General features: G+C 39.6%; 1 protein-coding gene across 1 annotated transcript in view; it reads right to left on the bottom strand.

The window, feature by feature from the left end:
• Positions 1 to 456: 456 nt before the first annotated feature.
• copg2 (COPI coat complex subunit gamma 2) overlaps positions 457 to 26,548 on the bottom strand; it is a 27,148-nt gene continuing 1,056 nt past the window's right edge. Inside the window, exons 2-24 of the mRNA XM_062038098.1 lie at positions 23,873 to 23,925; positions 23,679 to 23,759; positions 21,127 to 21,198; positions 20,975 to 21,054; positions 19,726 to 19,801; positions 19,544 to 19,636; positions 19,389 to 19,475; positions 16,451 to 16,608; positions 16,249 to 16,382; positions 16,102 to 16,169; positions 11,878 to 12,066; positions 9,472 to 9,567; positions 9,150 to 9,393; positions 8,985 to 9,060; positions 8,810 to 8,913; positions 8,593 to 8,718; positions 4,574 to 4,642; positions 4,315 to 4,496; positions 4,113 to 4,242; positions 1,141 to 1,238; positions 933 to 1,071; positions 768 to 866; positions 457 to 693 (exon numbers count right to left, since the gene is read on the bottom strand). Coding sequence (XP_061894082.1) covers positions 563 to 693; positions 768 to 866; positions 933 to 1,071; positions 1,141 to 1,238; positions 4,113 to 4,242; positions 4,315 to 4,496; positions 4,574 to 4,642; positions 8,593 to 8,718; positions 8,810 to 8,913; positions 8,985 to 9,060; positions 9,150 to 9,393; positions 9,472 to 9,567; positions 11,878 to 12,066; positions 16,102 to 16,169; positions 16,249 to 16,382; positions 16,451 to 16,608; positions 19,389 to 19,475; positions 19,544 to 19,636; positions 19,726 to 19,801; positions 20,975 to 21,054; positions 21,127 to 21,198; positions 23,679 to 23,759; positions 23,873 to 23,925 — 2,585 coding nt within the window. The 3' untranslated portion in view covers positions 457 to 562. The remainder of the gene's footprint in view (positions 694 to 767; positions 867 to 932; positions 1,072 to 1,140; positions 1,239 to 4,112; positions 4,243 to 4,314; positions 4,497 to 4,573; positions 4,643 to 8,592; positions 8,719 to 8,809; positions 8,914 to 8,984; positions 9,061 to 9,149; positions 9,394 to 9,471; positions 9,568 to 11,877; positions 12,067 to 16,101; positions 16,170 to 16,248; positions 16,383 to 16,450; positions 16,609 to 19,388; positions 19,476 to 19,543; positions 19,637 to 19,725; positions 19,802 to 20,974; positions 21,055 to 21,126; positions 21,199 to 23,678; positions 23,760 to 23,872; positions 23,926 to 26,548) is intronic.

The following is a 26,548-nucleotide window of genomic DNA, read 5'->3' as shown; positions in this document are numbered from 1 at the left end:
TAACATAATAGTGAGAGTCCATTCCATAGTGGATCCAACATAACAGTGAGAGTCCAGTCCATAGTGGGGCCAGCAGGAGACCATCCTGAGTGGAGACGGGTCAGCAGCGCAGAGATGTCCCCAACCGATGCACAGGCTAGCGGTCCACCCCAGGTCCCGACTCTGGACAGCCAGCACTTCATCCATGGCTACCGGACCTGTGTAACTCCCCCTCCACAAGGGAGAAGGGGGCAGAGGAGAAAAGAAAAGAAACGGCAGATCAACTGGTCTAAAAGGGGGTCTATTTAAAGGCTAGAGTATACAAATGAGTTTTAAGATGGGACTTAAGTAGCATCTCTAACTGTTACATTCCAGAGTACTGGAGCCCCAATAGAAGAGTCCAATACATGCCCATTCAACTTTGTGAAGCTCCTCCATCCTCAATTTCGTTCACACGTGAGCCCACCACCAACAACATTTGTTGTAATAAGAATTTATTTAGCACATTTTGGAGCACTTGTTAAAGCGTACATGGTTGAGTAGCATACGTGACACGGAAAAAAAGCAAGAACGTTGAGAAGATTCAGCCCACCGATGCCAGGATAACGTCGACAACCGTCTCCTCGTCGCTGCGGACCGTCACCTGCATCGTGACGCCGTCGGCAAGCGCAAGGCGAGCGCGCACCAGAGTGTCGTGACCTCCTCGGAAAACACCTGAGGAAAGAGAAGAGCTGTAAGTTGAAGAAATAATGTGACATTTTTAAAGATGGCGGCAAGATCAAACCGACCAGCGAGGAAGAGGACGTGCGAGTTCTTGTTTTCCGGGACTTTATCCGAGCGTTCACACGGCTGCATGCCCAGGAAGCTGACGATGTTACCGACGGCCTCTGCAAGACAACGTTAGGTTGACCGGCTGGAACTGAACCAGTCAAATGGATCACGCACTGCCGTACCGTCTAAAGTGCGTACAGACGCCAGCGCGAACGTCTCCTCCTTCTCAAAGTCGTCTCCCACTTCTTCCCAGGCTGCACCAAAGTTGGGCTTGAGGACCTTCTGGATGTGGTCCGCCATGGTCACTTCCAGGTCTTCCAGCTGAGGATGTGGACCGGGATCAGAGGACGCAAGACGGAGAGACGAGACGGCGCGTGGGTCCACACTTACCACGTACTCGTCGTCGTAGCCGTCGTCATCGGGCTCGCCTGTGTTTGGGTCGCAGTCTCGGACGAGGTACTTCATGGTGCAGCTGAAGGTACACGAGACTGTGGACAGCACAACATTAATCCTATCAATTCTGTGGGAGTGGTAGAGCTGCACCATTTGAAGATAAAACCTAATAGCGATTTGTCTCCTTATACATAAAACTGCCAAAATAATGAGTGAAGAAAGACAAGTTACTTTTAGACAGTCAATCATATTCTTGTCTTAGGTGCCACAGCCTGCAGAACACTGACATTCAAGTATGTCTTTTATTTATATGTATAATAAAATAAAAAATAAAATAAAAAAATATATATAGCTAGAATTCACTGAAAGTCAAGTATTTCATACATATATATATTATATATATATATATGGAATACTTGATTTGGTGAATTCTAGCTGTAAATATACTCTCCTCTTAACCACGCCCCCCCCCCCCCACCCGATATTGGAGGTCTCAAGGTTGGCAAGTATGTTATACATATAAATAAAAGACATACTTGAATTTCAGTGTTCTGCAGGCTATCCAGTAGGTGGCAGTATTGTCCTGTTTAAGAGTGTCACAACATTGCTGTTTACGGCAGACGAACTGCTTTACGGTAGACTAAACGTGACTGCTGTTGTTGTGTGTTGTTACCGCGCTGGGAGGACGTTAATGAAACTGCCTAACAATAAACCCACATAAGAAACCAAGAACTCTCTCTCCTTGTTGTGCACTCTAGTCTCTAAAAGCCGTAGATGTTATGACGTCATTGGGCAGGCAAGCTGCTGGGAAAGCGGACGTGAGAACGGCTGTCCCCACTCAGGTCTGCATTGAGCTGGAGGGGGCGTGGCCTCCTGCTACGGCTGAATACCGGGAGGTTGTCGGGAGAGGCGCTGAATAACGGGATTCTCCCGCTAAAAACGGGAGGATTGGCAAGTATGATGTATAATAAAATAAAAAATATTTATATATATAGCTAGAATTCACTGAAAGTCAAGTATTTCATACATATATATATAAATATATTATATATATATATATATGAAATACTTGATTTGGTGAATTCTAGCTGTAAATATACTCTCCTCTTAGCCACGCCCCCGCCCCAAACACGCCCCCCCACCTCCCGATATTGGAGGTCTCAAGGTTGGCAAGTATGGGCGGTGGTTTGGCGTCAAGTGGAAAGATGTTGAACAGACAACCGTCAAGTGTGGAGCAAAAACGTTGCTACAAAAAGTAGCATTGCTGCTCATTTGTAGCATCATTTGAAAAAAAGTCACCTGTTAGAGAAAGAAGAGTGCTTACTCCGCATGTCAACATCTCCGTTCGGTGCCACACCAACAAAATGCAGAGGCAACCATTTCCACATCAACACCGTATGAAAAAAACCCCCGAGATAACGTCTGCAGGAACCTACCACATAGCGAAGGACATACACTATTTGATTTCCTATTATGCAGCTCATTTTTATGTGACACTTATTGAAATATCTTGTGTGACATCATGCACAAAAGTGCACTTTATCTGTTTTAAACTATTGTAGTGGCGTTCTGTACAAAAAGTGCACTTTAATTTAGTGTTGTTTTGATGTGTCATCTTACTGACATCATGCACAAAAGTGCACTAATAGCTTGTTGTATAATGTCTCTGACAATCTTGCACTTTCTGTTTTGAAATGACATGAATGTTTGTGCCACTGCTTAATAACTGTTTCATAAATACACTTTTAGTTGTGATTTCCCTCTCTGCATGAAAGTTTAAAAGTAGCATATATTAATGCAGTATGAAGAAGAACGTTTTAATGTAGACACATAGAATCATCATACTGCTGTGATTATATGCATCAAGTGTTCATTCAAGACTAAGGCAAAATATTGAGATATATATCGTGTATCGCGATATGGCCTAAAAATATCGAGATATTAAAAAAAGACCATATCGCCTAGCCCTACTTTTCAGCACTTTTTTACTAGCGAGTTGCGAGCAGGGAGGCTGTCTGTCTTTGCTTCCTGTGTGTGACAAAGTTAAGCTGGCGGACTTTGGCTAAAATTGTAGTTAAAATAATTTTCCACACAACTTCGTCTAACACTTGTTAGCTAGCTAGCAAGGTATGAGCTAATAATCTTACAGAGTTTGAGTCCGCATCCTCCAGATGTCCAACATTCCTCCGCTTCAAATGCTCCCGTATCACAGATATGTCATAAAAACAAGTTCTGCTGTGCAAAATGAGCAAGGTAGTCATGTTTTTAACATGTTTACTTTACATGATTACTCATGGCGGTGCTGACTCGCATACCTCCAGGACGGGGGTCAGCAACCCGCGGCTCTAGAGCCACATGTTGAGCAGCGTTGGCTCCATGGAGCTTCTTCACAAAATGTATGGAAATGTAAAAAAAATGGGGTGAAAAATATATTTTTTGTTGTAATATGGTTTCTGTAGGACAAACACGGCACAAACCTTCCTAATTGTTAGAAAGCCAACGGTTTAATATGTTTATGCTTTACTAATGAGAGTATTTGGCGAGCGCTGTTTTGTCCTACTAATTTCAGCGGCCCTTGAACTCACCGTTGTGTGCACTGTGACTCAACGGTTTATTTACATGTACAACTTTCTCCGACGCTGCCACAGAAAGATGTGTTTCATGCCACTCCTTCTTTGTTTCATTTTGTCCACCAAACGTTCTATACTGTGCGTGAATACACAAAAGGTGAGCTTTGTTGATATTGTTGACTTGTTATGGAATGCTAATCAGGCATATTTACATCATGTGTTGCCATCATTATAACACTTATATAAGTCTTAAAATTTTTTGCGGCTCCAGACAGATTACTTTTTTGTATTTTTGGTCCAATATGGCTCTTTCGACATTTTGGGTTGCCGACCCCTGCTCCAGGAAAACACGAGGGATGACCTCACGATTACCAAATTTTATTGTCGACAATTTCTTACCGGCGGTGAGGTCGTCTTCAGGCAAGCCCATCAGCGTGTAACACGACCCAGGTTGGCTGTAAGCGAGCGTGGCGGCGGGAATGTAGCGCAACACCTCATAGGCCTCTGACGGCTCCATCTGCACCATCACCTGTCACCGCAAAGAACAGGTGTGAGAATTCCATCCGAGACATGTTCACTACTGACGTCGGCGGGCTCTGACCTTCTGTAGCAGCTGATCATTGAGCGTGTTGGTGCAGTCAAACTGGAACACCATGTGCTTGGCGAAGGTGTGCTTGATGCACCGCACCACGTATTCCGTCTCGGCCTCGGTTAGCTGCACTGGCTCGGATGACTTGAAGAGCGGACCGAGCCCCTGGAACTCTGTGATGGACGCCAGTTGTTCTGCGAGGTTGACAAAAAGCGGCGTTGGCACAACAAAGCGAAAGAGTAAACACACCTTTTGGAAAATAAGGCCTCACCTTGATATATGTCCTGGCGTGAGGGTGCCAACTTATCCGCCAGCTTGCTGCTCGCAATAGGAGCGATTTCTGGAAAACACGTGATGTCAACCATCTCCTGACCAACCAGCACTTAACCACATTACGTAGACCAGGGGTGCCCATTAAGTCGATCGCGAGCTACCGGTGGATGGTGGAGGGTGTGTCAGTCTTTTGCCAGCCAGTCATTAAAAAAAATAAGACCTAAAATTTAGCGATCATCAATCTTTTCCAAGACTTCACTTTCGTCTTGTGAGATGACGCTGGCTGCTGCCAGATCATTGTTAAGAAAAAACAACCGACAAAAAGGCGAGAAACACTTTTTATTTCAACCGACAGCCGTCAAAACTCTAAAGACCCAACTGCACAGTTCCTGTTTCACGTTTCAGATCACATTTTACCAAGGTATGTCTATAGGCTTCTGTTTCAAATGTTTCACGTTTCAGATCGCCATATAACTTGGTACATGTAGTCCACTAAATGCAACACCAATGAGGAATTATTGTATCATGTGATCTTGAACCCACTTCCTCAGCGTATCAGCATATTGAGAAGGCATGGTATCCGCGGGGTCTTAAAAAGTCTAAAAAAGTCTTAAATCCAATTAATTTAATTTAAGGCCTGTGCATCGGTTGGGGACGTCTCTGCGCTACTGACCTGTCTCTGCTCGGGATGGTTTACCGCTGGCCCCACTATGGACTGGACTCTCACTGTTATGTGGATCCACTAGGGACTGTACTTAGAGGGGGGGGTTACCCACATATGCGGTCCTCTCCAAGGTTTCTCATAGTCATTCACATCGACGTCCCTTGTGTGGGCTCTGTGCCGAGGATGTCGTTGTGGCTTGTGCAGCCCTTTGAGACTTTTGTGATTTAGGGCTATATAAATAAACATTGATTGATTGATTCACAATAAAAGCACTGCTTCATCCTGCCTGCACTAACAAAATAAGAGTCTCAGAAAGCTGGCGTGCACAAGTTTGCCACCAATGTATTTCTTGTAAAGTGTATAAAAAAGGGAGTATGGAAGCCGGACAAATAAGATGGCAAAAAGCAAGCACTTTCATGTGGTATTGGACAAAATGGAGGACTTTTTTTCTCCTCCATTGTAAAATGTGGAGGTTATCATCACTACTGTCTGATTCCAATCAATGCAAGTCATCACAATCAGGTAATACTAGGGGTGTAACGGTACACAAAAATTTGGGTTCGGTACGTACCTCGGTTTAGAGGCCACGGTTCAGTTCATTTTCGGTACAGTAAGAAAACAAAATATAAATTTTTGGGTTATTTATCTACCAAATTTGCAAAATCTTCCACGAAAAATATTTTTTTTATTGTAATATTTGATGTGAAGTAATGGGAACCTTGGATAGGTCAATAATTCTTAATAACATTGATTTTGATTCAATATTATGTTTTGAGCAATGACAGTTTGAAAGAAAAACAAAACAGCTTTGTTTTATTAGTCAACATTGCAACTTTTTCTAAATGACATTTAACCTTTAAGCTTTTTTATTTCACTTTTGTTATGTTTTTGTTTATTTGAATAGTATTTTTAGAATGTGCCGTGGGCCTTTAAAACATTAGCTGTGGGCCGCAAATGGCCTCCGGGGCACACTTTTGACACCCCTGCTATAGATAATAAAAAATTAAATGTGATAAATCTATGGATAAAAAGCAGATCCTGGCAACGCATGCACGTTTATCATAACTCTCTCTCTCTCTCTGCCCTTCCCCCACCAATGCTGCTGTTTGTTTTGTTTTTAACCCCTTCTTGACCCTGAACGTACATTGAAAATACACGCAACCCTAACTCAAAATGCCGGACATTTGAGGCATTTAAGAAAGTCCGCCCTGACAGCTCCGCAAAAGAGGACATGTCCGGTGAAAAGAGGACGTATGGTCAGTCTATCCTAGCCCGTTAGCTGCTAGCATGCCGTGTGTTGTGCCTCCGTGTGCATTGTTTACGCCAGTGGTTCTCAACCTTTTTTCAGTGATGTACCCCCTGTGAACATTTTTTTAATTCAAGTACCCCCTAATCAGAGCAAAGCATTTTTGGTTGAAAAAAAGAGATAAAGAAGTAAATTCCGGCACTATGTCATCAGTTTCGGATTTATTAAATTGTATAACAGTGCAAAATATTGCTCATTTGTTGTGGTCTTTCTTGAACTATTTGGAAAAAAAGATATAAAAATAACTAAAAACTTGTTGAAAAATAAACAAGTGATTCAATTATAAATAAAGATTTCTACACATAGAAGTAATCTTCAACTTAAAGTGCCCTCTTTGGGGATTGTAATAGAGATCCATCTGGATTCATGAAATTAATTCTAAACATTTCTTCACAAAAAAATAAATCTTTAACATCAATATTTATGGAACATGTCCACAAAAAATCTGGCTGTCAACACTGAATATTGCATTGTTGCATTTCTTTTCACAGTTCTTTTTGACAGACATTTTCAAAAAATCTCACGTACCCCTTGGCATACCTTCAAGTACCCCCAGGGGTACGCGTACCCTCATTTGAGAACCACTGGTTTACGCAACGTGCGTTACGCCACTTAATATGTCCGTGTGGAAACTCGTTCGGTACACCTCCGAATCGAACCGACACCCCCGTACCGAAACGGTTCAATACAAATACATGTACCGTTACACCCCTAGGTAATACACCAACTTATATTCTTGTCTACATGAAAGAAAGGAATCTATACAGCAGGGGTCACCAACCTTTTTGAAAGCAAGAGCTACTTCTTGGGTACTGATTAATGCGAAGGGCTACCAGTTTGATACACACTTAAATAAATTGCCAGAAATAGCCAATTTGCTCAATTTACCTTTAACTCTATGTCATTATTAATAATGAATGATATTTACACTTAATTGAACGGTTTAAAAGAGGAGAAAACACGAAAAAAATGACAATTAAATTTTGAAACATAGTTTATCTTCAATTTCGACTCTTTAAAATTCAAAATTCAACCGAAAAAAAGAGAAAAACTAGCTAATTCGAATCTTTTTGAAAAAATTAAAAAAAGAATTTATGGAACATCATTAGTAATTTTTCCTGATTAAGATTCATTTTAGAATTTTGATGATATGTTTTAAATTGGTTAAAATCCAATCTACACTTTGTTAGAATATATAACAAATTGGACCAAGCTATATTTCTAAGAAAGACAAATCATTATTTCTTCTAGATTTTCCAGAACAAAGATTTTAAAAGAAATTCAAAAGACTTTGAAATAAGATTTAAATTTGATTCTACAGATTTTCTGGATTTGCCAGAATAATTTTTTTGAATTTTAATCATAATAAGTTTGAAGAAATATTTCACAAATATTATTTGTCAAAAAAACAGAAGCTAAAATGAAAAATTAAATTAAAATGTATTTATTATTCTTTACAATAAAAAAAAATAATTTACTTGAACATTGATTTAAATTGTCAGGAAAGAAGAAGAAGGAATATAAAAGGTAAAAAGGTATATGTGTTTAAAAATTCTAAAATTATTTTTAAGGTTGTATTTTTTCTCTAAAATTGTCTTTCTGAAAGTTATAAGAAGCAAAGTAAAAAAATTAATGAATTTATTCAAACAAAAGAAGACCAAGTCTTTAAAATATTTTCTTGGATTTTCAAATTCTATTTGAGTTTTGTCTCTCTTAGAATTAAAAATGTCGGGCAAAGCGAGACCAGCTTGTTAGTAAATAAATACAATTTAAAAAATAGAGGCAGCTCACTGATAAGTGCTGCTATTTGAGCTATTTTTAGAACAGGCCAGCGGGCTACTCATCTGGTCCTTACGGGCTACCTGGTGCCCGCGGGCACCGCGTTGGTGACCCCTGCTATACAGTATGTGATAAACATGCTTGTATTATCATTAAACACCTTTAACTTGTTAACAAAAACATCTCTTTCATGAATAAATAAATAAATAAAAATTAAAAAGTAACTCGCCTGCTGAAAAAGTGTGGGCACCCCCTGATGTAGACCTACCGGTTTTCTGCTCGGTGATGGGAGTGGTGGCGAGAGGGACAGACTTCATGTCGAAGGGCTTCTCTGAGGGCTCCAAGGTGTACTGGTGCAGCGACTTCTCCAGGCCGGGAACGGACACGGACAGACCTGAACGCAGCATCACAGGAGGAGATGAGGACTGGAGGAGAAGGACTGGACCATCGAGCTGCTAATGTTTCAGCTGATTGATGCGTCTCACCGTTAAAGATGTAGGCGGCGTTAAGCGCCTTTTGCTTTTGCTGCAGCACGTTCATGTAAAAGGTCGCCCTGTCACGGACCTCGTCGTCGCTGTCCATCATGCATCTGCGAAATCACAACATTCACAATTCATCCTCGGACACTGTGCAACAACCCCACACAAACAAAAAAAGCACCTCTGCATCAGAACCAGGACACTTGGCAGCAGATCGTCATTCTGTGCTCCAAATTTAGCCAAAGCGCTGACCGCAGCTGGGGAGGCAAAGAGGAAGGCCATATTTCGTTGAATACAAGCGGGATCACACGCATGGAAGTAGATAAAGAAGACAGAGCATCTCCACCTGCGCGAACAGCCTCACTCTCCAGCACCACTCTGTTGAAAATGAAGCGGATGTACTTGGAGGGCTGGGGGGTGCGTGGTCCCTCTTTGCCCAGCAGGTGCAGGATCTTGGTGGCCAGCACCGTGTGCTCGCAGTCCTCGATGAACTCACACAGGTGGGCCAGGCCGGTCTCCTTGCTCTCTGGGTTCTCCTCGATGATGCTGATGATACAGTCCACGATGGCGCGCTTGTACTCGAAGCCGCCCTGCGAGGATGGTCAAAACCAGATGAGCGCTTCTCCACTTTAACCCCTGGAGTCCAAATATCAGTTTGCTCAGCTCACATCGTCTCGCAGCATGTTGGACAGGAAGTTCATCATAACACCGTGCTTTCTGGGGTACTTTTGACATAGAGCACTGATGGCCTGCACCACCACCACCTACAACAACAAAGAGGAGGTTGATCTACAGCAGGGGTCACCAACCTTTTTGAAACCGAGAGCTACTTTTTGGATACTGATTAATGCCAAGGGCTACCAGTTTGATACACACTTAAATAAATTGCCAGAAATAGCCTATTTGCTCAATTTACCTTTAACTCTATGTTATTATTAATAATTAATGATATTTATCTTCGTGGAAACACTGATCATCTTAATGATTTCTCACAATAAATATATATAGAAACAGATAAATATCAATATGCAACACTTTATTTTTGCATTTTCTCTAAGTGCACATTTTTGAAATTGAACATTTTCAAATGATCACTCCTAAGACAGTCTTGTGAAATCACAATATCCCATTTTAACTAGCTAGCCACTAACATTTTTATAAAAGAGGAAAAAACACGAAAAAAAATGACAATTAAATTTTGAAACATAGTTTATCTTCAATTTCGACTCTTTAAAATTCAAAATTCAACGGAAAAAAAGAAGAGAAAAAAACTAGCTAATTCGAATCTTTTTGAAAAAATTAAAAAAATAATTTATGGAACATAATTAGTAATTTTTCCTGATTAAGATTAGTTTTAAAATTTTGATGACATGTTTTAAATAGGTTAAAATCCAATCTGCACTTTGTTAGAATATATAACAAATTGGACCAAGCTATATTTCGAACAAAGACAAATCATTATTTCTTCTACATTTTCCAGAATAAAATTTTTAAAATAAATTTAAAAGACTTTGAAATAAGATTTAAATTTGATTTTACAGATTTTCTAAATTTGCCAGAATAATTTTTTTGAATTTTAATCATAATAAGTTTGAAGAAATATTTCACAAATATTCTTTGTCAAAAAAACAGAAGCCAAAATGAAGAATTAAATTAAATTGTATCGATTATTCTTTACAATAAAAAAAAAAATTTACTTGAACATTGATTTAAATTGTCAGGAAAGAAGAGGAAGGAATTTAAAAGGTAAAAAGGTATATGTGTTTAAAAGTCCTAAAATCATTTTTAAGGTTGTATTTTTTCTCTAAAATTGTCTTTCTGAAAGATATAAGAAGCAAAGTAAAAAAAATAATGAATTTATTTGAACAAGTGAAGACAAAGTCTTTAAAATATTTTCTTGGATTTTCAAATTCTATTTGAGTTTTGTCTCTCTTAGAATTAAAAATGTCGGGCAAAGCGAGACCAGCTTGCTAGTAAGTAAATACCATTTAAAAAATAGAGGCAGCTCACTGGTAAGTGCTGCTATTTGAGCTACTTTTAGAACAGGCCAGCGGGCTACTCATCTGGGGCCGTACTTATCAAGCTTCTTAGAGTGCCATTTTACACTTAAGTCCTGAGAATTTGCGAAATTTAGTCCTACTCTCAAACTTAAGAATAAAAGCTTTTTATCAACGTTCTTAAGTCTAAGAATCACTCCTACTCTCCACGATATTTAAGAGACCTTCAGAGGTGTCTTAAGTGGTTAGGAGTTGCCAGCAGGGGATGGCACTGAGGCGAGAGAGACGTGCGCGAACATTCAGGGAGCGGAACGATGTTCTGGATTTGTTTGATGACGAGCAGCTGATCAAACGGTATCGTTTGGACAGAGCGGGTATTATTTTTGTCACAGATTTAATACTTTTCGATTCCATGTTGATTTCTGCATGTGGCTGCAGTGGGCTAGTATATATAGAGCTACCCACACCAGTTTCAAATTAGTTGCCTAATTAATTAATTGGAAAGAAAATGTTATGACAGTAGCGTATGTGTGTGGCCGTGAGGTGAGTGACGTCAGTGAGTGTGTGGGCGATAGAAGAGAGGGAGCGGTAGCGTGAGTGCCGGCGGGGACTAGTTTGTTTTGTATTATTTTGTAGTTTATTGTCAAAATATACACTCCCATTGTCCACTTAAATATTTCCAAGATATTTCTTTATTCTTAGACAAGGGATTCCCTTCCGTGATTGGTCATTTCTATGGACACAGAAATGACGTCACCTAAAATTACATATACGGCACATAGTAATGTCGTAATTCAGCTCTGAGTGTGACACTTAAGATTCAGTCCTACACTTCGCTGAAAGTGTGAGTAAGACGCTTGATAACTAACTTTTAAGTGCAGCTTTCAGCGAATAATTTATTTACTCTTAAGTCAACTCTTAGCAGACTTCTTAGGAGTAATTCTGAGAAGCTTGATAAGTACGGCCCCTGGTCCTTACGGGCTACCTGGTGCCCGCGGGCACCGCGTTGGTGACCCCTGATCTACAGCAAAAATGTGAAACATTTCCAGGTAGTCGATGGAATTCAGAGAGTCAGACCTTAAACTCATCGGAGATCTCAGACACAAAGGAAGAGATCTGCTTCATTAGTCTGTCCACGCTGCTCTCGCTGCCAGTCTTCAGCAGCGTGGTGATGGCCAGCGTGGCGATGCTTCTGTTGGAGTCCGTAATCAAGTTCTCCAGGTCAAGGTTGCAGGCTGTCACGGCCGAGGGATGCTTCATCGCGACCTGGTGGACACAAGCGTAAGTGTAAAACAAAAGTATGATGGAACTGTTTATGCTAAACATCTGTCCTACTATTCAATCTTATTGACATTTACTGTCAACATGTGATGTGTTGGCCTTAACCTTTTGGTACTGCAGGTATACAAAGTGCACTTCTGTGCATATTATACAAATAAATACATTATTATTGATGTATTATCATATATTACACTACTTTGTTTAGTTTAGTCTTTATTTGAAGGGACAATGCACAGAAACATTAAGCTCACAGACAGATATGTTCTGTACCAGATTATAGCAAAATAGCTCATTTCCATGTGCAGTCCCTGACTACCTAAATTAAAGGGATACAAAAATCATGCAATAAAATTATGACAATAAAATCATACACAAGTATTTCATGGACACATACTTAATATACAATACAACCAAACCTCATTTACATCACACAAGGACAATACATGCTATTGTTCACATCTGTCATCATTTGTAAAAACAACCATGATTTTAACACAATTTACAACAAAAATGCTCTCATGGATAAATATAATACACATTAAGTTGACATGTCAAACAAGGTGCCCACCTTAGTGACCGTGTGAGCAGCTTTGATTGCTCCAATTATTCAATTCAATTGTGAATGAAGAGTCATCTGTTAAGACTTTTCAAGTTTGTTGTGAGGTCCTTCCATTCCTTTATGGCTTTAATATGAAAAGGCTGATTGTGCAACATATGTTTTACATCTGGGTACGCTACACTGCCCCTTGGTGGAAGCTTGTGTGTTTCTAATTGTCACAGCAGATGTAAACTGGACAAAGTGCTTAAGTGGTGCTGCTTTGTGTCACCTAACACACCAAGCTAAGATGTGATGCTTTGTTTAGATAATTTAGCATATATTGGATTAAATGAAGCATCTTGAAAAGGCACAAAATACAGGGATATGAGCAGCCTTTTGACCATTTTGAAAATCAAGACTACATTTCCTGCATTTCTACACTATTTTACCTTCAGATGTGTTCTCATCTACCAAACTATTTTGGCTATCTTACTGACAATGTAATGTACCACAGGACTTTTAGTAGATAATTCCATCCATCCATTTTCTACCGCTTGTCCCTTTCGGGGTCGCGGCGGGTGCTGGAGCCTCTCTCAGCTGCATTCGGGCGGAAGGCGGGGTACAACCCTGGACAAGTCGCCACCTCATCGCACAGTAGATAATTGACTAACATAATCATAATTGAAAATGTCATGTAAAATTCTGTAACATGCATGCAAAGAACTCAGAAAACGTGTGGCAACTCTATCCTTCATGGACACACACCTGTTTGTTGACTTTGGCTGGACTGACTGGCTGTGTTATCGCGTTTGCGACAGCACCGAGGTCGCGGAACAGAGACACACTGCAGGCTTACACATACATGCGTCCATGAAAAATACACGCCACACACACCCACGTTCCCCAACCCCACATCCCACGCCTTCGACGCTTCACCCAACGTGGTATGACGGAAAACAGAGCCGTTCCTCCAATAGCTGGCTTCGCCACACCTAGTGTTAGTGTGACAATCATTGGTACTTTAACTTTAACTTAATGTCACGTTCAACAGCTAGAAGACCTTACGGACAACAACTCGTGATCTGATTGGCTATCAGAGGTGGGTAGAGTAGCCAGAAATTGTACTCAAGAGTACTGTTACTTTAGAGATGTATTACTCAAGTAAAAGTAAGGAGTAGTCACCCAAATATTTACTTGAGTTAAAGTAAAAAGTATGTTGTGAAAAAACTACTCAAGTACTGAGTAACTGCTGAGTAACCTGTTCGTTTAATGATGACGGCAACAAATAATGCACAAAAACATCAAAATAGCAATGAGCAAATTCAGAGCCAGGAATATCTCTTAAGCAACTAAAACAATAATATATATTAAATAATAATTCATTAACATAAAAAAAAAAGGGCAAATTGAGCCACAATAACTTAACAGCACCATAGGCTCAGTAGGCAGAGATTACAAAGGAAAATAACAAGTTAGCCTTTACACAAACCATAAACTAATAGGTGTGGGCTGCACCTGGGAACACACTGTGCACTTCTGATTGGTGTTTCTATGCATGCGTGTGTGTGTGTGTGCGACTGTGCGTGTGTGTGTGTTTGTCTATGAGGCTGCAGTGCGTTAATAAATGTCCCCACGCGATGTACATTTGACAGTGATTCATAGCAGGGAAGCTAACATCAGCCTACGGTGACAGCCAAAATATCTACTAACGTTACTTACCGCCATGTGCTTCCTCAAATTTGATGTTGAGTTCATGTAAGCTTAAGCTTCTTGTTGTTTGCCGCTGAAACTTTATGTGCAGTTAATCATGTGACCACCAGTGACTGCATTTGATTGGTGAAACGGAGTCAAACGTCACCAGTGACTAGGGATGATGTTCGAAACCGGTTCTCCCGGTTGTTCGATAAGAAAAGAACCGTTCGACAAGAAAAGAACCGATTACATGGACTCGAATCCCTTTTTGAGAACCGGTTCCTGTTATCGAGGCCACTATAGTAAAGAAAAAGAGTTGGTTCTTTATTTGAATCCCTGGGAACGAATCCCGTCCCACAAGAAATGCCCTGTGGGACATCACAGGAAATTACGTAGGTCTGTCATTAGACTGAGCTACGTAATTTCCTGTGATGTCACACAAGCAGCAAAAATAATGGACCGGAAAAAACGCCTCAAGGTACGGCTATTCACCTATAGATCACAGAGACAGGTTGATTTTGTGTTACTGTATATATTTGTTTTTCTGAAAAATCCCACTTAATATACTTTGGGTAACAACAGTCAATATTTTTTTTTTTTTTTTTTTAGGGGGGTAACAGTCAATATTTATCTATTTATTTATTTATTTTTCTTATAAAATAAAAGTGAGCTTTTGTAAAACCAAATATTGTGTTTTTTTCCATATACAACAACCTATCTGGATTCGATAAGAGAATCGATAAGGAATCGGTTCGATAAGAGGATTCGATAATGGGCTCAAACTCGATAATTTCTTATCAAACATCATCCCTACCAGTGACTGCATTTGATTGGTGAAACGGAGTCAAACGTCACCAGTGACTGCATTTGATTGGTGAAACGCAGTCAAACGTCACCAGTGACTGCATTTGATTGGTGAAACGGAGTCAAACGTCACCAGTGACTGCATTTGATTGGTGAAACGGAGTCAAACGTCACCAGTGACTGCATTTGATTGGTGAAACGCAGTCAAACGTCACCAGTGACTGCATTTGATTGGTGAAACGGAGTCAAACGTCACCAGTGACTGCATTTGATTGGTGAAACGCAGTCAAACGTCACCAGTGACTGCATTTGATTGGTGAAACGGAGTCAAACGTCACCAGTGACTGCATTTGATTGGTGAAACGCAAACATGCGATAGATCCTACTTTGAAGGTCTGTCTGACAAACCAAAACAAACAAAGCGTGCATTAACAGATCAATTCATCAGTAGAGAGTAGCGAGCTGAATGTAGATAAATGGAGCGGAGTAAAAGTAGCGTTTCTTCTCTATAAATATACTCAAGTAAAAGTAAAAGTATGTTGCTTTAAAACTACTCTTTGAGTCTGCCTTGTGTATGAAAAGCGCTATACAAATAAAGTTGCCTTGCCTACTCTTAGAAGTACAATTAATCCAAAAAGTTACTCAAGTAGATGTAATGGAGTAAATGTAGCGCGTTACTACCCACCTCTGTTGGCTATGGCAATTATCTATAAACTGTATGTGCCTGTTTACTTGCAGTGCACAGACGGCCGCATTGTTGATTCTGAAGGCAGATTTGGTACAGCATGGCAACATAAGCTAGCTGAATTCTGATTGGATAAAAACTCTGACCTAAAAACAACAGCACCGGAAGGAGCATAATATGACATGAAGAGAATATGAATACTTTTCGATATTTAGGGAAAGTAAATTAAAAAGTACTTTTATCTTTAATTATGATCATGACTTCTGGTTATGTTAGGCCTATATACACAAGAAATGGGTACCTTGTTAAGGGTTCTGACCGCAGCGTATCTCAGTGCAGCTTTGGGGGAACTGCAGAAGAGCTGCAGCACTTTAAGAAAACAAAACACATCATGAGTAAGATATGGCCAGTGTGACTTGCTCATGTTTTGTAGCGTGTTCAAACAAACCTGACACGGCGGGGGCCAACTCCCTGGCGGTGCAGTTTGGCATGTGCACAATGGCGGACGCGGCCTCGTACACCACCATCTCGTTCTTGTTCCTCAGGCAGCTCTCGATGAAGTCAAACAAGGGGCTGTCGTGGCTGCGGACAAAAAAACGGTACGTGAATGAAAGCGAGACAAGGAGACAGGTCGTTTCAGGTTTGCCTACCCTCCTTCCGTCTCATCCAAAAGTTTACTGGCGATCCTGATGAGCATGCAGTAGGCAAACGGCGACTTGAGGCCCGACTTGGTGAACTTATTGAGCATCTTGGTGACGGCGAGACGATCGTTCTTCCTCAAGTGATAGAGCAGGCCGAGAGCATGGTACTGCAGAATAAAGACAAATTATCTTTTGCCATTTTTTGACTAATGTTGACAGCTGGTGTTGTAAATCATTAGTGATGATGTTTGATAAGAAATTATCGAGTTTGAGCCTATTATCGAATCCTCTTATCGAACCGATTCCTTATCGAGTCCAGATAGTTAAGTTAAGTTAAAGTTAAAGTACCAATGATTGTCACACACACACTAGGTGTGGTGAAATTTGTCCTCTGCATTTGACCCATCCCCTTGATCACCCCCTGGGAGGTGAGGGGAGCAGTGGGCAGCAGCGTAGCCGCGCCCGGGAATCATTTTTGGTGATTTAACCCCCAATTCCAACCCTTGAGGTTGTTGTATATGGAAAAAAACACACAATATTTGGTTCAACAAAAGCTCACTTTTATTATATAAGAAAAAAATAAAATCTAATTAATAAATAAATATTGACGGTTACCCCCCCTAAAAAAATAAAATAAATAAATATTGACTGTTGTTACCCAAAGTATATTAAGTGGGATTTTTCAGAGAAACAAATATATACAGTAACACAAAAACAAGCTGTCTCTGTGATCACTATAGGTGTATAAATAATAATATAGTGTTAAATAAAATCAGTCCCTTGGGCACAAAACTGAAAATAATACAGCTCTCCATTTGACATAACTATTTGACATAACTGTTTGTTATGATGCTTTGACATTTTTGCACTTTATTTCTTTATTGAAAGAAAATTCTATGAAGAGAAAAGTTCTTTGCAAATGTGGTTACAATGCTAAAAAATGAAAAGTTAAAGCTAAAAAAAGAAATACTCTTTATTGAGTTAACATTATTTCTTTATAGGGGGAAAGATGTTATGAGCTAGGGCAGACCTGGGCATTCTGCGGCCCGCGGGCCGCATCCGGCCCTTTGTGCGTCCCTGTCCGGCCCGCGTGAGGCCAATTATAAATTACAAAATAAATTTAAAAAAGTATCTATGTCGAGTGTGCAATAAAACGGTGCTGCTTTTTTGTATTACTTCCGTGTGGACGTATGCGTGTGCGTGATTGTGAGTGAATGTGAACAGCTGCAATCATAAAATAACAAAATAAAGTTGAAAAAACATCTATGTCGTGCGCGCAATACAACTGTGCTGCTTTTATTTTGAAAAGTATTATTTATGGGCGTGTGTCCGTGTGTAACCTGCGAGTGAAGGTGCACATGCAGCGACAAGTGATGCACGGTTTACACCCGAGATGCTAAAAAGAGAAAAGTTGATGAGGAATGGCGTGTTTTCAACAAGACATGGACTGCAAAGCAACGTTCCCTCTAAGGTGCGCGCCTGCGCAATTGCGCACTGTTCAAGCGTCTGCTGCGCGCAGCAAATATATGCCGCGCACCAAATCAAATCCCATCTGAATTCTAAACAAAATAAACATATTTATGCTATGTAATTTTGCAATGCAACTTTGAGTGACAGTGACAACAAGCGGCCCTAACGGTGTTCGTCAACACCGTTCAATTGAACACCGTTCAATTATTGTAACGTCTATCGAGATGCTTCGAGGACAGGAATTATATCCATCACTTTATTGAGCAAAACTGTTTATATTCGGACATAACCACACCAAAAACATGAGTTTTCACACTTCTATCTGGAAAAACTAGTCATTTTCTGCCGTACAAACCAGGCCAAAAGCAACTTGTCATCTGTCACCAACACGCATAGCACTAAACCACTGGTGCGTTTATGGCCACACAAAAAGTCGGACAACTCAAACACCACACAAAGTTACACTATGACTCCTCAGTCATACATGTGCTTATTTTACTGTCAATTATTATTAATGTTAATTTATTTATATTAGTCATGGAATGCTGCTACACACACTATGTTGAAGTATTACTATTATTATTAATTATTATTATTATTATTATTTTTATTTATCTTACGGTATGTATCAAAAACAATATTGAGCAAAATTTAATTGAAATATTGTCGATGTGGCCCTCCAGCAGTGCTCGGGTTGCTCATGCGGCCCCCGGTAAAAATTAATTGCCCACCCCTGAGCTAGGGAATATAACAACTACACTACCCAGCATGCAACGGGAGTGACGAGCATGCGCGGTAGCCCCGAAAAGTGTTGTTGCATGTCGTCACCCGGCAGCTAAGAATGAGCACGCTGTGAAAGTAAACGTCAAGAACTCCGCCAACACGCCTCGTCTGCATTATTTATAATTAGACAACACATATAAAGTGTGATTTTGTTTTGTTTACAAGGAAAGAAAAACAAAAGTTAAAAAAGGGAGATGTGTTGTATATATATGTATGTGCTGCGGTTGCTTTAAGAACGTTGCGACAGCTGCCGTAAAGGAGGTGCGTTGCTAGCCTGGTTGCTATGTTTCCGCTTGGTGGTAAAAGTGTTGGTCATGTGTTTGTACCCTACTCAAATCTCTCAGTAAAGTTATTCATTGGATTATGCCTTTTGTTTTGAACTTTATTACACCTTGGAGCGCTTTTTCCCATCCATTGTTTTTCCTGCTTTCCCTATCTGCGCCTAATGACTGAGCTACGTGACGCCATTTCTTGTGATGTCACGCGCAGCATTTCTGGTCGGGACGGGATTCGAATAAAGAACCAACTCTTTTTCTTTACTATAATGGTCTCGATAACGGGTACCGGTTCTCAAAAAGGGATTCGAGTCCGAGGACTTGGTTCTTTTCTTATCGAACAACCGGGAAAACTGGTTTCGAGTATCATCCCTATAAATCATACACCTATTCGTAGAAGTAAGCCAACGTGTCCCCACCTGCACCATGATGTTATCACTAGAGGCCGCTTCTTGAGCTTCATTGACCCAACGCTTCACCACGTCGTAGCTCATCTTCACCATGTGCTAAAAAAATATCCATCTTAATTAATATCGCGTTAAATATGCATGTATTTATGTTGATTGAGTCTCACCAGTGAGGACACCAGGGCTGAACTGGACACACTGGGTACCTTGTCAACTATGGCCTGCTTCATGTATCTCTCTATGGCCTGAAGCATGGTGGTCTGTAAAATGGTGTCAGATTGTTTAGGGGAATGGTAGAGTGAAGACACACGGGGAGAAAGAAGAGTACGGTAGAGGGGGATGCACGTACATCAGTGATCCTGCAGAGGGCTCTGATGGCAGGGCCTCTGTACACGTCCTCCTTGCCTGTCATGTCCTTGGTCAAACTAAACAACAAAATCAGAAATACGACTTCAAAGCTAGCACTTGTTTAGGAGCAGGAAGGGGAACTGCATTTTTTTGTGGAATTCACAATCATTATGGGTGACAAGAAGAAATAGAAAGTAGGATAGAAAATAGGATAAATATACATTCGAGAAAAATGTAATTTAAAACATGTTTACGCACCTACAACACTTAAGACCTTCAGTATATCCGTATGGGGAATTAAATGATGGAATGGATTAAAAAGCAAAGAAATTAAACAATGTACTAATATGATCCACTTCAAGAAACTCTTCAAACTTAAAGTGTTTACAAAGTACAAAGAAGAAGAACCATAATAAACATTCTGAATTTATTTCATCCATTTTCTAGATAATCTAATTGATCTCACCATATGAAATATAACTTACTTCACTAATTATTATTTATTTATGTTTAATGTTATTACTTATGCAGTATATTGTGAATAAATTGAGAACAGGAAGTGAACAAAAGTTTTAGCAACTGCTACGTAAAGGAAAAGAGGTAGGATTAAATAAGCTCTGCTTTTTCCTACTCCTTTTCGAACATGTTGAATAGAGAAACTGGAAATTGTGAAGTATCATGTTGTATGCATGCATGTTCCAAATAAACAAACTCGACTCAAAAAAAAAAAAAAAAAGAACAAAAAAAAGAACACGCATGTCTTTTTTTGGGGGATTCTAAAGATTAAAAAAATGCTTGCCAGATGGGAGTTCCCTATGTTGCCTTGAAAACGTTTTATAAACACACTAAATATATATATATATATATGCTGACACAGACGCTAGCTTTCCTCTTGCTGATGCCGTAGCAGTGTGGGTGTCTCTCTGAGCAAGGCGATGTGTTACTATGCTTAAAAAAAAACGTTTTTCAGTTTGTTCTCTTACAATAACAAATGTTGCTACAGATTAGTTAGTACTCAGGTTACGGAACGTAAATTAAGTATTGTTGGCGGTTTTTGGATGCATTTTTAGAGTAATTTAGCGGCAGAATGGATTGCTACTGGGTGGCTTTGCGAGCCACCCAGATTGAGCCAATGATTACAAATTAAGAATGCAAACATGTGTTTTTGTGTCTCTTAAGGATTGTGAACGATAAACAAAACTCCAAAAAAAAAAAGTGCAGTTCTCCTTCAATGTAGAAATGTTTAATACCTGCTGGTGACGATGATGACATCCTCAGAGATGTTGGCCATCTCCTTGATGGTCAGGTAGCACATCCTCCTTAGAGTTTGCTGGTCGGAGTATAATATGTATTTATCTAAATGTAAGAGGCATCTAAAACAAAAAACACATATGTATCTTACATCATTGGACTGGAAGAGCCTGGTCATGGCAAAGAATGCCTCTGTGGCTTCTGTGGTCCCAAAATGTTCACCCTACAAAGATATAATAGATCAATAACGAGAGGGTTATAAACACACATTAAAATGACATGTACATAAATGGATTACACCACTAGGGCTGCAGGATTAATCAACATTGAGGTTTTAATTAGTGCGATAACTGCAGAGGCTGAGGTTTTTTTTCCTCCGTCACCGGCATTTGAGTGACAGACACGTTCGCCGATCGGAATTGTTGAACCTCTCGCTTCAAACTGGGAGAAAGTTTTCCCACTCTGTGCATCGCTGTCAGCACCTGAGCGTGTTTATTTAACAGTATAATTAACTGAAAACTAGGGGTGTAACGGTACGTGTATTTGTATTGAACCGTTTCGGTACGGGGGTTTCGGTTTCGGTTCGGAGGTGTACCGAACGAGTTTCCACACGGACATATTAAGTAGCGTACTGCACACGTTGTGTAAACAATACTCAAAATGCCGGACATTTGAGGCATTTAAGAAACTCCGCCCAGACAGCTCCGCAAAAGAGGACATGTCCGGTGAAAAGAGGACGTATGGTCAGTCTATCTTAGCCCAGTCAATGCTAGCATGCTAGCAAAAGAGGACATGTCCGGTGAAACCGATCGCTGCTAGCATGCTAGCAGCTAACGGGCTAGGATAGACTGACCATACGTCCTCTTTTCACCGGACATGTCCTCTTTTGCGGAGCTGTCAGGGCGGAGTTTCTTAAATGCCTCAAATGTCCGGCATTTTGAGTTAGGGTTGCGTGTATTTTCAATGTGCGTTCATGGTTAAGAAGGGGTTAAAAACAAAACAAACAGCAGCATTGGTGAGGGAGGGGCAGAGACAGAGAGAGAGAGAGAGTTATGATAAACGCGCATGCGTCGCCAGGCTCTGCTTTTTATCCATAGATTTATCACATTGAATTTTTTATTATCTATAGCAGGGGTGTCAAAAGTGTGCCCCGGAGGCCATTTGCGGCCCACAGCTAATGTTTTAAAAGGCCCACGGCGCATTCTAAAAATACTATTCAAATAAACAAAAACATAACAAAAGTGAAATAAAAAAGCTTAAAGGTTAAATGTCATTTAGAAAAAGTTGCAACGTTGACTAATAAAACAAAGCTGTTGTTTTTTTCTTTCAAACTGTCATTGCTCAAAACATAATATTGAATCAAAATCAATGTTATCATGAATTATTGACCTATCCAAGGTTCACATTACTTCACATCAAATATTACACTAAGAAAAATATTTTTGGTGGAAGAGTTTGCAAATTTGGTAAATAAATAACCCAAAAATTTATATTTTGTTGTTTTCTTATTGTACCGAAAATAAACCGAACCGTGACCTCTAAACCGAGGTACGTACCGAACCGAAATGTTTGTGTACCGTTACACCCCTAGTATATATATATATACACAGTATATCTGTTTATATTATTTTATTTCTGATTATTATTATTAATAGGGATGTCCGATAATGGCTTTTTGCCGATATCCGATATTGTCCAACTCTTTAATTACCGATACCGATATCAACCGATACCGATATCAACCGATATATGCAGTCGTGGAATTAACACATTATTATGCCTAATTTGGACAACCAGGTATGGTGAAGATAAGGTCCTTTTTAAAAAAATTTGCAAAATAAGATAAATAAATTAAAAACATTTTCTTGAATAAAAAAGAAAGTAAAACAATATAAAAACAGTTACATAGAAACTAGTAATGAATGAAAATGAGTAAAATGAACTGTTAAAGGTTAGTACTATTAGTGGAGCAGCAGCACGCACAATCATGTGTGCTTACGGACTGTATCCCTTGCAGACTGTATTGATATATATTGATATATAATGTAGGAAGCAGAATATTAATAACAGAAAGAAACAACCCTTTTGTGTGAATGAGTGTAAATGGGGGGAGGGAGGTTTTTTGGGTTGGTGCACTAATTGTAAGTGGATCTTGTGTTTTTTATGTTGATTTAATAAAAAATTTAAAAAAATTTTAAAAAACGATACAGATAATAAAAAAACGATACCGATAATTTCCGATATTACATTTTAACGCATATATCGGCCGATGATATCGGCAGGCCGATATTATCGGACATCTCTAATTATTAATAGTGTATTATTTCTTTTTTCTTTACTTAATTGATATATTTGCAAATACTACTTTGTTTTTCTGCTGTTTCTTTCTTTTTTTGGTTGGAATATAAACAAAAAATATTTTGACATTTAGGTCAGACAACAGATTAATGATGTATGTGAATATGACGTAATGGATAGGAATGTCTGATGCTGTAAGTCAATAAAAAATTTTTAAAAAAGTATAGCACTTTGCATTGCATTTCTTATATGTATGAAAAGCGCTTTCTAAATAAAGCTTGATTCACTTGTTATTTTCGACCCCGCTGGAGTCTATCTCAGCTGGAGTCTATCTCAGCTAAAAAAATCGCAATTTTCAGTTTTGTTTTCCTCAAAATCCTGCGGCCCTTGACCCCCCTGTCAAACCTGGTTGAGCAGGTAAATGATCTTGGTGAGAATGGTGAGACATCGCCGTGGATTGATGGGGGTCTCGTTGAAGATGCGTGCCTGCGGACATGAATAAGACACATTTTAAGTGGGTTTGTTCATCATTGCTCGGAAAAAGCCTTCATGGAAAGGGACAAGCGGTAGAAAATGGATGGAGTTATACAGCGCAGTACCTCCTGCAGAACGGCACTCTTCTCCAAATGCTGGAAAGGGTTAGAGCCACTTCCTGCAATGGTGGTAAAATGCACATTTACTCATTGGACTTGTAAAAGTATAACATTGTACATAAAACATCATTGGACTTGTAAAAGTATAACTTTGTACACAGAGGTGGGTAGTAACGCGCTACATTTACTTCGTTACATCTACTTGAGTAACTTTTGGGATAAATTGTACTTCTAAGAGTAGTTTTAATGCAACATACTTTTACTTGAGTATATTTATAGAGAAGAAACGCTACTTTTACTCCGCTCCATTTATCTACATTCAGCTCGCTACTCGCTACTGATTTTTATCCATCTGTTAATGCACGCTTTGTTTGTTTTGGTCTGTCAGACAGACCTTCAAAGTAGGATCTATCGCATGCCTGCGTTTCACCAATCAGATGCAGTCACTGGTGACGTTTGACTCCGTTTCACCAATCAGATGCAGTCACTGGTGACGTTTGACTCCGTTTCACCAATCAGATGCAGTCACTGGTGACGTTTGACTCCGTTTCACCAATCAGATGCAGTCACTGGTGACGTTTGACTCCGTTTCACCAATCAAATGCAGTCACTGGTGACGTTTGACTCCGTTTCACCAATCAAATGCAGTCACTGGTGACGTTTGACTCCGTTTCACCAATCAAATGCAGTCACTGGTGACGTTTGACTCCGTTTCACCAATCAAATGCAGTCACTGGTGACGTTTGACTCCGTTTCACCAATCAGATGCAGTCACTGGTGACGTTTGACTCCGTTTCACCAATCAAATACAGTCACTGGTGACGTTTGACTCCGTTTCACCAATCAAATGCAGTCACTGGTGACGTTTGACTCCGTTTCACCAATCAAATACAGTCACTGGTGACGTTTGACTCCGTTTCACCAATCAAATGCAGTCACTGGTGACGATTGACTCCGTTTCACCAATCAGATGCAGTCACTGGTGACGTTTGACTCCGTTTCACCAATCAAATACAGTCACTGGTGACGTTTGACTCCGTTTCACCAATCAAATGCAGTCACTGGTGACGTTTGACTCCGTTTCACCAATCAAATACAGTCACTGGTGACGTTTGACTCCGTTTCACCAATCAAATGCAGTCACTGGTGACGATTGACTCCGTTTCACCAATCAGATGCAGTCACTGGTGACGTTTGACTCCGTTTCACCAATCAGATGCAGTCACTGGTGACGTTTGACTCCGTTTCACCAATCAAATGCAGTCACTGGTGACGTTTGACTCCGTTTCACCAATCAAATGCAGTCACTGGTGACGTTTGACTCCGTTTCACCAATCAGATGCAGTCACTGGTGACGTTGGACCAATCAAACAGAGCCAGGCGGTCACATGACCATCACACGTGGACCCCGACTTAAACAAGTTGAAAAAACTTACTGGGGTGTTACCATTTAGTGGTCAATTGTACGGAATATGTACTGTACTGTGCAATCTACTAATAAAAGTTTCAATCAATCAATCAAAAGTGTGAAAGAAAAAAAGACACTTTTTTTATTTCAACCGTACTTCCCGTCAAAAGCCTAAACGCACAATTCCTGTCTTCACAATAAAAGTGCCGCTCCATCGCGCCTGCGCTAACAAAATAAGAGTCTCCGAAAGCCAGCGCAAACAACCTAGCAAGCTAAAGAGATTGCCGCCAATGTATTTCTTGTAAAGTGTATAAAAACGAATATGAAAGCTTGAAAAATAAGATGCCAAAAACCAAGCCTTTTCATGTGGTATTAAGACAGAGGGGAGGAACTTTTTTTCTCCTCCATTTGAAAACGTGGACGTTATCATCACTGCTGTCTGATTCCAAACAATGCAAGTCATCAGAATCCGGTAATACACCAACTTATATTCTTGTCTTCATGAAAGAAAGGAATCTATATGTTAAACATGCATGTATATTCATTAAAACACCTTTAACATGTGAACAAAAACGGCAAAATAAATAAATATAAATTATATACTGTATATATAAATGTATGTATGTATGTGTATATATATATATATATATATATATATATATATATATATATATATATATATATATATATATATATATATATATATATATATATATATATATATATACTACCGTTCAAAAGTTTGGGGTCACATTAAAATGTCCTTATTTTTGAAGGAAAAGCACTGTACTTTTCAATGAAGATAACTTTAAACTAGTCTTAACTTTAAAGAAATACACTCTATACATTGCTAATGTGGTAAATGACTATTCTAGCTGAAAATGTCTGGTTTTTGGTCTAATATCTACATAGGTGTATAGAGGCCCATTTCCAGCAACTATCACTCCAGTGTTCTAATGGTACAATGTGTTTGCTCATTGGCTCAGAAGGCTAATTGATGATTAGAAAACCCTTGTGCAATCATGTTCACACATCTGAAAACACTTTAGCTCGTTAAAGAAGCTACAAAACTGACCTTCCTTTGAGCAGATTGAGTTTCTGGAGCATCACATTTGTGGGGTCAATTAAACGCTCAAAATGGCCGGAAAAAGAGAACTTTCATCTGAAACTCGACAGTCTATTCTTGTTCTTAGAAATGAAGGCTCAAACACAAAACTGTTTGGGTGACCCCAAACTTTTGAACGGTAGTGTGTATATATATATATATATATATA

This window comes from Entelurus aequoreus, linkage group LG26, assembly GCF_033978785.1.
Source record: "Entelurus aequoreus isolate RoL-2023_Sb linkage group LG26, RoL_Eaeq_v1.1, whole genome shotgun sequence".
NCBI classification, from domain to species: domain Eukaryota; kingdom Metazoa; phylum Chordata; class Actinopteri; order Syngnathiformes; family Syngnathidae; genus Entelurus; species Entelurus aequoreus.
The sequence above is the reverse complement of the archived record's forward strand: the minus strand, read 5'-3'. Positions and strand labels throughout refer to the sequence as shown.